General features: G+C 32.9%; 3 protein-coding genes across 4 annotated transcripts; 2 read left to right on the top strand and 1 right to left on the bottom strand.

Moving 5' to 3' along the window:
• Nucleotides 1–190: 190 nt before the first annotated feature.
• On the bottom strand, nt 191–2,424 carry LOC118050741 (pentatricopeptide repeat-containing protein At2g15980). 2 transcript variants are annotated; one of them, XM_035061185.2, is made up of 2 exons: nt 730–2,424; nt 191–626 (listed from the first exon to the last, which is right to left on the bottom strand). In XM_035061185.2, the coding sequence occupies exon 1, from the start codon at nt 2,360–2,362 to the stop codon at nt 788–790; it is 1,575 nt and encodes a 524-aa protein (XP_034917076.1). In that variant the 5' UTR covers nt 2,363–2,424; the 3' UTR covers nt 191–626; nt 730–787. The 2 variants fall into 2 exon arrangements, with proteins under 2 accessions (XP_034917076.1, XP_034917077.1); XM_035061186.2 differs by having other exon boundaries at nt 191–630.
• A 3,056-nt stretch (nt 2,425–5,480) lies between these two features.
• LOC118050744 (uncharacterized) lies at nt 5,481–6,391 on the top strand. The gene has a single exon (XM_035061188.2). The coding sequence runs from the start codon at nt 5,589–5,591 to the stop codon at nt 6,300–6,302; it is 714 nt and encodes a 237-aa protein (XP_034917079.1). The 5' UTR covers nt 5,481–5,588; the 3' UTR covers nt 6,303–6,391.
• Nucleotides 6,392–12,552: 6,161 nt separating this feature from the next.
• LOC118050745 (uncharacterized) lies at nt 12,553–13,083 on the top strand. Its single transcript, XM_035061189.2, has one exon. It carries the CDS (start codon nt 12,553–12,555, stop codon nt 13,081–13,083), a length of 531 nt encoding a protein of 176 aa, XP_034917080.1.
• Nucleotides 13,084–15,906: the final 2,823 nt, after the last annotated feature.

Genomic DNA, 15,906 nt, shown 5'->3' on the forward strand with positions numbered 1-15,906 from the left:
CTATATTTACATGATCAGGCATCAGCTTATTATTCTAACTAGTACATTCACGGGAGGAAAAACCATTTTTTCTTTCTCGGAAAAATCTGGTGATTTTATTGCTGCTGGAGACAAAAAATAAGTACAATAATTTGTCGAGGAAGCTAGCTTAAGCGTGCTATGCTTATGTGCAGCTAGGCTAGCACCAATCTGAACATAAAATCTCAAAAGTTATATGCGGCAAACATATCATCTCCAGCAAAATGATTCAGGCCGCTGAAGAATATGGATTGATAATCTTTACAGCCAGCATAAAATAAATTCTATCAATTCTCAAGTGCCACTTTCTGGTAGTTCATATCCATCACAAATGGACAGAGGACGTTGCGTCAACAGAAAGAAGTCACCAAGTAGGTAGACAAACCCTCGGTTGTTCTTTCTTTATCCAGTATTTGCTTTAACAAGGAGCAGAACTAATGGATTTCCTAGGTTGCAGCACACAATAATCTGCTCATCTTGATGCCATTTTAACTGTCTTGCTCCCATCATCAGAAAACAAACTCAATTCCTACAAGACGACATTTTATTCGATGGGGGAAGGGAGGCAGCGCATCCACAGTGCTCAAAGCTTTCAAGGATCCGAACACCTGTCTTGTCCAGTAAAGGAAAGAAATTGAGGAAAAATGATTAAACTAATCGATCCTGCAGTAAAAGCTGATTACAAACATTTGTTTTTTAACAAAAACATACCACATTTCTCAAGCTTTTGAAGGTGAACACAAAAACCAAGGGGTAGGCTCGCAACTAATCAATCGGTAACATTATCCTCTTGCTGCTGCTTTTGAGCTACAGACATTTCCTTCCTCAACATAGCTGCCATTTCCTCATTTCCCATCTTCACATACCCTTCAATAAAAGCACCATAAATTGCTGAATTTGGGTCAAACCCTTTCCCCACCATCTCTGATTGAAGCTTCAACGCTTCTTCCATTTTCCCATCCTCACACAATCCGTTAATCAATAACTCATAACTCTTCCCACTCGGATGAAAACTAACATCTCTCATTGCACTCCTCATAATCTTCAAAGCTTCAAAAACTCTTTTCTGCTCACAAAGGCCTCCAATCAACACCTCCATTGTCAAAGCTTCAAGCCTAAAGTCTCTCCTACGCATATCCTTGTACACAAGAATAGCCGAATCAACATCCCCAATTCTACAATACCCCTCAACAAGATGCTCAAAAGTAACACAACTACTCTCGATTCCACTCAATCCCATTTCCCTAAAAAGACCCTCAGCTTTCTCAACCTCTCCAGCCTTACAAAACCCACCAATGACAGTATTATAAGCAACAACATCAGGCATTATTCCTTTCACTCTCATTTCCTCCCATAACCTCTCTGCTTCACTTAACCTCCCTCCCTCACAAAAAACAGCCATTAAAACACCATAGCTAAACCCATTTGCAACGCAGCCAAACCTCTCCATTTCACTCCAAATCTCCTCAACCATCTCCACTTCACCATTTCTATAAAACCCCACCATTAATTCATTAAAACTATGCACATTAGGCCTAACTCTAAAACCCCTTCTCATTTTCTCCCCAAGTTCACAACTTTCCAATCCAAAAACCTCCTTAAAAACCCCATAACCAACAAACGACCCTTTACACCTTGAAACCTCACTAATCAAAGCATTACAAGTACTAATTGATGGACTAATCCCTTTAGACCTTAACATCTTCACAATCTCAATAGACCCATCAATCTTTTTCAATTCTAAACAAGATTTTATCAACAAATCAAACACAAATGGAGCTGAATCACACTCTCTATAACTTTTCACTAAAACTTCAAAAAACCTCACTTCTTTTAGCAGGTGGTACCTGGGGCACCTGTATCCTTCACAATCCTGTTCCACCCTGCCTAGTCCTGTCTGCTCAGCAAAGGCATCCTCATCATTATTAAACAAAATCGGCGACCGGAGTCCGGTCCGAATAATTTCCTGGGCATGGGCCTTCAAGCGGGCCCGGGCGAGGACATGAATGATGGTGGCATAGGAGCGGAGATTGTGAGAGCAAAGAGAGGAGTTGTTGAGGGTGAAGTGAAAGAAGCTGAGGGCAAGATGGGGATTTGATTTTAATTTGAGGGTGATTAGGGAAAAGTGACCAGGGGTGAGGGGGGTGCTGGTGGTGGTGGTAAGGAGAGAGCGGAGGTGGGACCAGCGGGATTTGGAGCGGTGGTGGGTGAGGAGGGAAATGATAGCAGTGGTTAGAGGGGAGTGATGGTTGGGTGGTTGAGACGTGGTGGTGGAGAAGGGGAGAGAGTGGAGTGGTGATGGTCGAGGTGGATGGTGGAGGAAGCGTTTGAGGAGTGGTGGCATTGCAGGGAAAGCATCGACTACCGTAGGCTGTGTTGAAAGCCGGATTTATTTTTTATTTTTTAAAAAAACTTTATAGTGTTATAAGTAGGGATGTTAATTAATACTCACTAGTTAATTTTTTTTTTTCTATATCCATAACATATTTAGATATCTATATTTACATTATTTATTATCTTAATATTACATATTATTAAAAAATATAAAATATGCATTAGCCCTTTTAATTCTGTTAAATAAATTAAATAATTTCTCTAATTTAAAAAATAATTAATAATTCTCTTGATCAATGTTGATAATTCTCACTTCTTCTCTTATCAATCTCTCTATGTTGTCAATTTTTTTAAAAAAAAATTAGAGAGATTACTTAATTCATTTCACAGAACTATAAAAAGCAATATATAATTTACTCTGAAAATAAAAATAATAGCAGACCGCGTAATTAATAAATTCACTCGATAAATATCTCAAATAACTCAAGGTTAAAGGATTATAGGTTTCGGGGCTGATCCTAGCTGTTCTAGTTGTGGTTTTCTAGTTTCTGTGTGTGTTTGTTTTAGAGGTTGAGGTTGAGGTTAGGGTTGAGTTTGGGTGTGGGACCCACTAAAAAAGCTATAAAAAGTAAGAAAAAATAGTTTTTGTGGTTGAGTTTTATGCATAATTGGGTTGTACCTCAACCACAACCTCAACCACAAAAGCTAAAACAAATACACCTAGAATCAACGCTGCATGTGCCTAGGGGACTGCAGTTTTGCTATGATGCTTTGGCAGCTCAGCGGAGCAAGTCAGTTTGTTCCGAGCCCTAATCTGAGCTGCAGTATGTGTTTTGGAGCTTGCTGCTGGTTTCTGCGGACACATGGCGTATACAAAGTCTCTTTGAAGCTGCTTTTGCGTGGCTAGTGTCAAATAACCATCTCAATTTAATAGTTTAAATTGTTAGGTAAGGTTATAGTATATGATTTATATTATTCTCTAATACACCCCCTCAAGTGAAAGTTTTTTGGACTTGAAACTTGAACATGTTTACATTATCTTGTGTTTAATTTTTTTTTTTATTAAATAAATAAGAATAATGAGATTCGAACTCGTAATAATAGGTCATCAAAGCTTTGATACTATATTAAAGAACTATCTCAATTTAATGACTTAAACTGTTAGGTGAAGTTCTATAATATGATTTATATTATTCTCTAACAGCTAGAACCACCGTTTCAGCACATTCTTCGTTATCCTTTCTGAGATCACTGATGCGACTCCAAAATGGGAAATGCAAGAAGTTCAACAATCAATGGCTTCTCTAAATTTGACCAGAACAAGGACTGTGAATTCTTTACCATCAGCAACACCATTTCAGACACTCAAAGACGACGACCGCTCAAGAGAAAAACTCGGAGCAATTATGGATAATAGAAAGGGATCAACACAGGTAAGTATATACGATACCCATCACTGTACTAACAAAAACTGAAAGAAAAATGCTTTTGGATGATGGAAGAATCATATTCATTATTGTCCGCTCTCAGTTCTTGCAAGTACAATCACACAAAGCAACTGGCTCTGAGCAATTACCTCCCAGACACGATCACTTGCATTTATTCTCATATTCCACTTGTTTCTCTGTGCTAAGCCAACGAAAGAAATACAAAAGAAGGGAACTAAGAGAATCCTGACACTATCTGGAACACAATTATTTCATTCTTCTAGTGACTGATCATCTGAGACTCAGCAGTGCTGTTGACTGATCCCCTAGCTAGTTGTATTTTTGATGATGGTTTCCCAAGTTTATTGAACCACAAACTCCATGATTTATATTCATTCTTAGCTGAAATTTATCAAAGAACCATCTCAATTCAATAATTTAAATTGTTAGGTGAGATTCTAGAATATGATTTATATTATTCTCTAACACACTCTTTCAAGTGAAAGTCTTTTGGATTTGAAACTTGCACAGACTCACATTACTTCATGCTTATTTTTTTTTTTTTTTTATCAAATAAATATGAATGTTGAGATTCGAACTTGTGACCGCTTGGTCATCAAAGCTCTGATACCATGTCAAAAAATCATTTCAACCCAATAACTTAAACTATTAGATAAAATTTTAAAATATAATTTATATTATTTTCTATCACAATTTAATTCATGTAATTTCCAAGCAAGCATTATACGTAATCAAATGATCAGGAATGAAGATGACAAAGTGTATACTGTTTCCTAGGTACTGTTTATAGTCGAAGAGACAGTCATATATATATATATATATATGGATAAAATACATTATCAATATGCATGTATTGCCACCAAATTTATGAACAACTTCGACGTTATAAGACAATAAACAAAAGGATAGGGAATCTGTTCTCCCTTGTCAACATTTCTATCAATATATAGAGTGATAAATGCAGATGAAATTCATGATCTCAGCCATCTTCTCTTTATGAAATCAAGAATTGTGCTAAGGCCACACCCTCTTGCTTCTATTCTTCCATGTGTTTGATTAGCATGAACATGCTTATCATCTGTTTAGAAGAAAAGGTCATAATCATAAATAATTTAAATTAATGCTACACTTTGGATGCTTTGCTTGTGATTAAAAAGTTAAATCTTTGCTGATTGATTATTTTGGTAATCTCATCCAATCAACTTTTTAAGATGCCAAATCCTTATTCTTCTGGAATCCCGAGGTTTCTTAGTGTGTGCATCTAATAATTAATCCCTTCATAATTATATACCTAATATTGCAGCAAATTCAAAGTTCCAAGTTCGTCAAGTATTCCTCAGAAGTTTAGTTTGGACACAGATTTATCCATTGGAACACATCATTCAATATGTTTTCTCAAATCATATTCTTAAGACGTCTGATCTTTGTCAAGTTTCAGCATTAGTGGATTGGAACCATATGCGGAAAGTGAAAACTCGTATATATTCTTAAGTGGGACACAATCCAAATATATGCCTAAATGCTCAAATATATGCCTTATGTCTGCCCTTTCCCTTCTGAAATGGTAATTCTTTTGTATACTCGTATTCATGTACCATCATCACCATATCACTAAGAATAATTCCTTCCTGCGTCAATTACAAGCCAAAACCCACACAACTCCATATAATTAGAAACCCTTAACCACAGTCTCCATGGAATCTAATCTCTCAAACAGAAACCCATAATTCTTAGCTCTATATAATGGTTGCTTAGGTACCTTGTTCGAGGCAGCAAAGAAAAAAAAACATGAAATATACTGAGATATCTCACTTTAGCCACCCACAACACAAGCTGAAGTTTGAGAACTCGGAATTTCCATTCAAGTGTGATGGCTGCAAGGAAGTAGGAATTGGATCGCGCTACAAATGCACCATGTGTGATTTTGATCTCCATATGCATTGTGCCATCCCTGCTCCCAAAATCTTTCACTCTTTCTACACCAAATGTTCCTTCCAATTCTTCTCGAGGCCTCCCGGTGACAAGCCTCGCTTTTGTAATGCATGCGAAAGGGATGTCACGGGCTTCGTTTACCATTGCAAAGATTGTGGATTTGATCTTCATCCTTGTTGTGCAAAATTGCCCATGGTTCTTAATGACGGGGAGATTAAGCTGTATTTGTACAGGAAGGTGAGTGCATCTTGTCTCAAATGTGGACGTAAAGGCAGGAGTTGGACTTACAGGTCTTCGTGCAAGAAATATAATCTGCACGTGGCATGTGTTAAGGACATGCTCATGGAGAATTGGCAAGGGTACATAGGTGAAAAGAGTGCTAGGAAATTTCATACGAGGATTCCTAGCTTGAAAAACACACTCCTTATTCATAACGGGAGAAAAAGTAAGTCCAAGATAGGTTGGGAAATGGCTGGACTAGCCCTGCAGTTTGTTATATCGGCTGTGCTCGGTGATCCAACAACTCTTATAGCAGGGGTGATTGGTTCTATGATTTCAAAAGCTTGGTAGAGCATGCTGCGTGCTTAGATTATGATGTTTTTCCTTCTATCTTTGTAAAGAATGTTGAAGTTTGGTAATATGGATAAAAGTGTTGAAGTGATGACACCAAAGCTGGAGTTTATTCTGCAATATTTCTTTTATTATTTATTTATCAGCAAATGTCATTTGAATTTTTATTTTTAAACTATATATATATATATATATATAGGAGATGATGGTTAATTTTTATTCTTATCTTCTATAGTGTTTGATTTCTTCTATAAGTAAAACTAGAAGGATTACAACACCCTTGGACTGTTATGTTCATGCTTCTTGTTCTTTATTTTTCCACCTCTATTCTTTCGTTCCCTGTTCTCTATTCTTTGTTGGTTAAATTAAAGTTCTACATATATCATTTACTAACATTTGGTATCAAAGCGTTTTCTTGATCTTAGAAGGGTTGTGAGTCAAACATGAGAGATTAGTTGTGAGTGAATCAAAGCATTTTTCTTTAAAGGGATTATGAGTGAAACACTAGAGATTAAGTGAGTTTTTTAAAAAAATGAATTTTGCAAATTTTTTAGCAAAAATAGTACTGTTCATAAGGCAGAATTATGGTGTGTGGGCTGTTAAAATAGAAACTTATCTTAAAGCTTTTGACTTGTGGGAGATATTGGAGAGTGATAAGTAACCAACTCCACTATGAAATAATCCTATGATCACACAAATAAAGTTTTTTTTTTTTTTTAATTAAGAAAAGGCAAAGCAATTCAATGCTCTTACCTGTCTTTATAATGATGCGAGTGAAGAAATTTTCACTAGAATTATGGCTTGTAAATTTGTCAAAGAAACATGCGATAAACTAAAACCAAAATTTCATGGAGATGAGAAGTCAAAAAAGATACAAGTCTTGAATCTCAGAGGATAATTTGAAGGACTAAAGATGAATGAAACTCATACTATCGAAGACTTCTCTTCTCAAATTTCAAAACTTATAAATCAAATGAGACTTTTGGGGGAAGACATTCCAGATTCAAGAGTAGTGGAGAAGGTTTTAGTAAGTCTAACAGAGAAATTTGAGCATAAGATTTGCTTTCTAGAAGATTTAAAAGATTTTTCAAAAATGAATCTTTAAAAATTGGTTAATGCATTACAAGAAATAGAGTAGAGGCAAGCCTACAAAAAAGAAGGAACAAGTGAAGGAGCTCTTGTTATAGTTTTCAAAGAGAAGAGTCGGGCTAATAATTTTTACAAGAACAATCAAGAAGGAAAAAGAAAAAAAAAGAAAAAAGAAAAGTGGCAATCAAATAACTAGCATCAGAACAACATTACTAGAGGGGAAAAAAGAAGAGAGCATTTCCCTCCCAGCAAATTTTGTCAAAAAAAAAATAATCTAGAAGCTTGGTGTTGTCTTAAGAATGCACAATGAAAAAGTTGCAAGCAATTTGGTCACATCCAAAGGTTTTGTAGAAACAAAGCAGAAGCAGTGAAATAAACTTATATTATAGAAAATTCAAAAGCCAAGGAAGATCATTTATCCATGGCTAAATTAGAACAAATATGCAACACAATAAAGGTAAATAATTTGTCATGACTTATTGATAGTGGCTGTACTAATCACATGACTATAGATTTAAGATTATTCAAGGATTTGAACACAAACTTCTTGTCCAAAGTCAGAGTTGGCAATGGAGAATATGTGAAGGTTGAAGGAAAAGGTGCGATTGAAGTTGAATCAATATCATGTACAAAAACTCTAAAAAACATGCTTTATGTACCTAAGATTAATAAGAATTTAGTGAGTGTGGGACAATTACTTGAATCTGGCTGCTTATTATCTTTTAATGTGATGAACTATATTAGAAAAAAAAAAAATTTTTACTGCTCTCAGCTAAAATGGTGAATAAAAGTTTTAATATTGATTGGAAAGAAGTTTGTTTGAGTACCTATACGGATTCTATTCTTTGACACAAATGATTAGGGCATTTCAATTATGCAACTTTAAAAAGGATGGTTGATCTACAGATGACCTATGGTTTACTAGATATATAAGAATAAGATGATATTTGTGAAGCCTGTTAATTAGAAAAGCATACTAGAGTTATTTTTCCTCACAATGCATTTAAAGCGTCATCAAAGCTCTAGCTGATACACACAGACATGTGTGGCCCGATACATAATGAATCTTTAAATGGTTCAAAGTATTTTCTTCTATTTGTTGATGACTATAGTAAGTTCTGCTGGGTTTATTTTCTTAAATCTAAGACCGATGTGTTTATTGAGTTTATAAAGTTTAAAGTAACAGTTGAACTAGAAACATGAAACAAACTAAAGATATTGAGTTTTGAAAATGGAGATGAGTATACCTCTTGATAATTTGAGGGATACTTGGCAAAAAAGGGGATCAAACATCAGCTAATAGTACCCTACACTCCACAACAGAATGGAGTCGGTGAGAGGAGAAACCGAACATTGATAGAAATGGCAAGATGTTTGCTATATGAGAAGAAAATGCCATTAAAATTCTGGGCAAGGGCAGTAAACATAGCATCCTACCTACTAAATCGTATGGCCACAAGAGTTTTGGGAGACAATACTCCTTATGAAATCTGGTATGGTTTTAAACCCATCATTGATCATTTAAAAGTGTTTGACAACCCTTATTATGTCTTGAAACCTGAAGCTAAAAGGAGAAAACTTGATCAAAAGACTGATAAGAGAATTCTTATAGGCTATAACACTAAATCTAAGGCCTATAAAATCTATGATATGAAATTTAATAAAGTTATGATTGCTAGAGATGTAAAAGTTGCATAAAATATTACATGGAACTAAGAAACTACATCAATTGAAAAGACAAAACAAGAGCAGCAAATTAAACTAGATGCTGCAGAAAATGATGATGTTATTGATGACAAACCAATAAGGGAGACAAGGACCTTAATTGATATTTACAGCAGGTAGCAATGTTGCTAAAGAGAAAAAATTAACTAATAAACCGATTTTTGAAAAACAAGCAATTAACTTAAAAGTATTCCCGTAACTTTTCCAGCCCTTTTCCCCATACCTCAAACAATGAATGAAGAGCTCACAATGATAGAAAATAATAAAACAAAGTTTGGATTCAAAGTTTTCTGGTTTTGACAGACCAAGTTCAATTAGAAGTTCGGTTGAATTTTTATGTTAAGAGTGAAATGGATATTCAAATACTACAAAATTTAATACAGATGGGAATATCAAAAGTTCACAAAGCAAGGCTTTGTAGTATCCAAGAACCAGGTTTGACTCCACTGACACATTTGCTCCACAATACAATACACTCTTACTTGCTTTAGTAACATAAAATAGTTGGTATATTTTTCAATTGGATGTCAAGTTTGCCTTTTTAAATGGTATTCTAAATGAATAAATATATGTTGAACAACCCGATGGCTTTGAAAAAGAGATTACATCAAATAAAATATATCTGCTAAAGAAGGCTTTGTATGGACTTAAACAGGCTCCTAGAGCCTGGTATAGCAGATTGGATAGTTATCTATTGAGTTTAGGCTTTGAAAGAAGCATGAATAAAGTAACTTTATATATAGAGAATGTTGATAAACATACTCTGATTGTGTCAGTATATACAGATGATTTATTGATTGGAGGAGATAAGGAGTAGCTAGTAGAGGAGTTTAAAACCAACATAAAGGATAAGTTTGATATGAATGAACTTTGTTTGTTGTTATACTTTTTAGGCATATAAGTAACTCAGTATGAACTAGGTTATTTTCTATATCAAAAGAGGTTTACTATAAAGCTACTAAATAAATTTGCTATGTAAAATTGCAAACTAGTAAATACACCTATGGTGTTGGGACGAAAGCTAATGAAGGAAGATAGAGCACTCAAAACTAATGGTAAAGCCTATAGAAGTCTGGTTGGCAGCTTGTTGTATTTAACTGCTACATGTCCAAATATTGTGTTTGCTGTCAATTACCTTTCTAGGTTCATGCAAGTTCCACGTCAAATCTAATTTGTTATAGCCAAGAGAGTTATGAGATATTTGAATGGGGCCTTAGAGTTTGGCATGTATTTTGTCAAATCTAATTCCATTAAACTTGTTGGTTTTCCTGACAGTGATTGAGATGGAAATGATGAGCACCTTAGGCTATTGCTTTGCTATAGGAGAAATCATTTTATGTTGGAACTTAAAAAGCAATTAATGGTTGCATATTTCACTGTAGACACAGAATATAAAGCAGTATGTGTGGCAACAAAGCAATTAATATGGCTAAAAAAAATGCTAAATGATATGGACTTTGATTAACAATGTCCCATATAATTATGCTATGATAACACATCAGCAATAGCTATTTCAAAAAATTCTATTTTTCATGACAAGACCAAACATATGAAGATCAAGTTCCATGTTATTAGACAGTTCCGGCAAGAAAGGGAATTAGAGTTGATCTACTGCACTACAAAAGAACAATTAACAAACTTGTTTCCTAAGCCTTTAGCTAAAGACAGGCTTGAACCTCTAAGTGAGAGGATAAAAACATGTAGCTTTGGAACAAAAGGAGAAGTGTTGAAGTGATGACACCAAAGCTAAAGTTTATTATACAATGTTTCATTTATTATTTATGATCACGTGTCATTTGAATCCTTAGATTTAAACTTATTTAGGATAAATCTAGATAGTTATATATATTTCCTTAGATAAAGGAGATGATGGTCGTTTTGTTTTTTTTTTTGTTTTTATCTTCTGTAATGTTTGAATATTTCTTTTATAAATAAAACTAAAAGGATGACAATAATCTTAGACCGTTTTGTTTCTGCTCATTGTTCTTTATTTTTTTCACCTCTGTCTTTATTTCTTGTTTTTTAAATTAAAGCTATACATATATCATTTACTAACAAAAGGTTCCATGTGTCTCTCATCATGTGATCAAATTCTGTCTCATCTTTATATATCTTTTTAAAAAGTTATTTCTTCAACTTATTTTTATAGATTTAACATTGAGAAATTTAAAAACACTTGACAAAAATACTAAGGCAATCAAGCTTAGTGAATCCTCAAGTTGTCAACCAAATAGAAAATAATTAGAGGTTCGCCAATGAAGATTTTACTTACATGTCTTGTTTGAATAACAAGAAAAAAACCATGCTTCAGATTGAGGTAATCAATTAACTTGTTTTAAGAATGCTCCTAGATTCTAGGTATCAGTCAGCCTGATTTCAACGTTGGACCTCTAAACAGGCCTGGAACAAGACAAAACTAAGCTTAAAGTTGTAAGCTAAATCAGTGTAAGAGTAAGACATTGTCTGTAAGCTCGGCCAACCGCAAATATTTTTTAATTTAAAATATATTAAATTAATATATATTTTTTATATTAAATACATCAAAATTATTATATAAAAAAATATATTTTGAAAAGTGTATTTTAACTGCAAAAATTAACACGCCCTAAGAGTGTAGTCAAAAGCCTTTTTATCTATGAGAGAACTGGTGCATGGATAACAAACTCAAGAACTAAAATCTGAGGCTAAAGATAGAAGCCCGTCATCTCGATAGAGGAAGGCTGAACCCAACTTTTACCTTAATTGTTGAATTCACCCTGCATATTTCTCGAAGAGGTTTTATATAAATCATGTAGAACGAGCTTACAACTTTAATGCTTTATTGCTTAGCAAATCTCATTAATTCTAGTTTACAGAAAAGTATGCATCGAATTCTTTAATTATTTTGTTAGGTTTAGGGAAATCAAACGGGCCTGGTTTTGTCTCAAACAAACGGAAGTTTTAGTCTAAATTGTAGGAGCATACGTACCATAAATAGAGAGTTTTTTTTTTTTTTATTTTTTTTAAAAAAAAAAAAAAAAAAACAGTAAGAGGAATTGTATCTCGTTTCTGTGTATTTTAGAGAATAATCTTTCTAAAATATTAAATTTAAGGTTAAGACGGTGGTGTTACTTTCACAAAAAGTTCAACACATGCCTAGTGATCGGATCAAAGCAATAATTAGGAGGAAATATCCAAATTAATGGAAAGTTACCAAAGGTAAGAATAAATAAAAGATACCAAATGATATCCGCTTAAAATAATTAACAAATGGATTACTTTGTCAGCCACCCTTTTTGGATTCATAACCACTCGCTATGATTACGATTATATTTATTTCTTAAATATTCCCCAGATAAACTCGGTCGTCTCCTAATCGTTTACTTATAGCTTTGACCCTCACGCCTAGAAACAACTTCCATGAATTGAACTCAATACAAGAAAGAAAAAAAAACTCATGGGAAATACTTGTAATTCATGTGAGTCCACCTCAGTCGTCACAGCAAAGCTGGTCTTTGAAGATGGCAAACTCCAAGAATTTTCATACTCAATTAGGGTTTCGCAGATAATACAGAGAAACCCCAAGTGTTTTGTATGCAAAGCAGATGACATGGAATTTGATGAATATGTTTCAGCGATCAATGAAAATGAACATCTTCAGTTAGGTCGTCTTTACTTCGCGTTGCCATCAAGTTGGTTAAACAATCCTCTTAGCACTGAGCAGATGGCTGCCTTGGCAGTGAAGGCAAATTCGGCCCTGAAGATGGGTGCCAGGGCCGGATTTTGTTGGTGTGGGATGAAGAAAGTCGATCCCGCGATTGAGTGGAGAAGCAAGAGCCCTAGTGATGAGACTATTCCGATGGTGGCTACAGGCACCCACAGTGATGGCGGAGGATTTGTTGCGGAGAGAAGAGGGAAGAGTGGTGGCAGAGAAAGGAAATCAACGACTAGATTGACTCCGAGATTGAGTGCTATCTTGGAGGAGTAAGGTGAGGGGTGAATTTTACTCATACCATTGGTATGCATGTTAAGTTTCTTGAATTAGCGTAATTATTTTCTCTCCTCTTAATTTAAAATCGGAGCAACAACATTTGATAATGATTTTAATCATGTTATATATATATATATATATATCGATTTTAGCATCTAGTTAAAATGGAATGCATATAGTTAACACATACGTGTAAGATTTAATATATATTAAATTCGATCTAGTAAGTTAATCTAGATTTTGACCAATCTATCTTTAACCTGAGCTTAATATCATTAAAAAAAATAAATCCATGATAACGTTTTTTAATTTAATATTGAAAGGTTAAGAAGCATTCATGAATGCTAGTAGTCGCTTATATTTTGTTGGGCACATATAATATTTGTTCTGATCTCGCTTGGAAGCCTATGAATTAATTAATGTTAATTGTATTAAAACAGGCACGGGGGCCCTGTCCTCATCCAAACAAGTTTCCATTCCCACATAATTAGCATCAAGAAAAAACTAGGCAAATGGTGGGTGGAAAATTTATAGATAGGTTAGAGTAGGAACAATTAAGGATATTGTTAAATAAACAGTTCCATTTCAATGTTATTATCCATTAATTTGAGGCAGCCGAACTAAATTTTGTCTGCAGAGCATATGCCATTGTTTTTTTCGTGGGAATTAAATGCTTGTCAGATAAGGTTTTAAGATATAATTTATATTATTATGTAACATACTTTCTTAAATAAAAATTTGCTGGCTTGAAACTTGCACAAACTCATATTACCTTGTGTTTAATTTTTATTAAATAAATGAAGATGATGAGATTCGAACTCGTGATCGCCTGATCATTAAAGTTCTGATACCATGTTAAAGAACCATCTCAATCCAATAACTTAAATTATTAGATAATATCATAAAATGATATGATTTATATTATTTTATAACATATAATTATAAAACAATCCAAGAAAACAAAGTACATGCTTCGCCCTTTCACTAATTTCTAATTAATAACTAATGTGAGACTAAACTCATATATGCACTTAGTACATATAAAAATTTTTCTCTCTCTCTCTATATATATATATATATATTGCCCTAATGGAATTGGTTATTATTTATTAATTTAGAAGTTTTAATATTGTATGATTATTTTATATTTTATTATTTAGAATATTAGAACTTATTGCTTATTCTATTTTATTTGACTTGGTATATTAATTAAATAAGCATCAAGACATATAATTAATTAGTTATTTTTATCTTTAAATTATTATTGAAATTAAAACTTTGAGTGTGTCTCTCTCTTGTTTTGCTTTTAAGATTGAGCCTGTATTTTTTAATTTAGTCCCCTTCAATTACTATCCAACTTTAATTAGATCTTTTATTTTGATGATTTTCCCCATTTATCCTACATTATTAATCCTGCATGTTACTCAAAACAATTAGCCAGAAACGAGTTTCACGAGACGTGATATTAATATTCTACAAAGCAACATCCAAAACGACACCATCTATAACATATATAATAAAGTAAAAGATCGAATTGCGACATATATATATATATATATATATATATATATATATATATATATATATATATATATATATAAAGTAAGAAATAAGTAACCTCAGATGTTGTGACCTAGTGATGTTTAACTAATTAATAGGTTCATCCTAGATAAATAAATACTTTTTGACAGATATTTGGGGTAGAATATTTATTTTGGATGCAAAGACACTACCAGATTTTACAGGTTTATCAATGAGATCATGAACAAAAATAGTTCATTGAAAAAACCCTAGTTGATAATTTATGATATATTGGCGAGTTTGTTAGTAATAAATTTACTAATGGATTAAAAAATATTTTAATTTTTTGTATACGACAAGAGTCATTTCTTTATTAGTTTTGAGTTTAAATATTAAAATGTTAGAAAATATTTGTTTTTTTTTTAATTTCACTGTAAAACCGTCTATAATTTCTTATTTTTCTATATATCAATAAAAAAAAATCTGTTTGTATTTACCAATAAATGTATAAATAAAAAATTATATCAGTAAAATTCATTGTAATATATCAATACAAAACTTTTATTGTTATTTATTTTTGTATTTATTAATTTGTTGATAATGAAAAAATTATCCGGATGGATAAGGGCAAAGCTTGATGGATCTTTTAATCTGCCAACTTCGATGCCTTTTCTCTCTAGTAGAGTGCCTATTACAACTAGATAGAAAGAGCTACTTGTATCCATAATCATATTGCACACCATTTCATCAATTATTCGTATAGTTTTGATCCATATAAATTCGGTCCATGGAATAAATTTTTTGTTGCAACCGCTTTAGAAAGTATTTGAAAAGTGTTTTTGAATAAATTTAATTTTTTTAAAAATTAATATGTTTTTAATGTTTTCAAATCATTTTGATGTATTAATTTTAAAAAATAATTTTTAAAAAATAAAATAATATTATTAATATATTTTTCTAAATAAAAAATATTTTAAAAAACAATAACAACCATAATTCCAAACACATTTAATTATGAAATTGACCTTTCCCGATCAGAAACACACTTAGAGTTTATTTTCCCAGGAGTGCTTTCATAATTAGATGTATAGACAACGCATCTCGTTTCCTTGAGGGAGGAGGAGGACTCAATTTTATCCAAACAAGCTATAACCATTGTACTTGTGTGTTTGGGAATGTAATTATTGTTGTTTTTTAAAGTAATTTTACTTAGAAAAGCATATCAATATTATTTTTTTATTTTTAAAAAATTAATTTTGACATCAGCGCATCAAAACAATATAAAAAATAACAAAAACA

This window comes from Populus alba, chromosome 4, assembly GCF_005239225.2.
Source record: "Populus alba chromosome 4, ASM523922v2, whole genome shotgun sequence".
NCBI lineage: Eukaryota > Viridiplantae > Streptophyta > Magnoliopsida > Malpighiales > Salicaceae > Populus > Populus alba.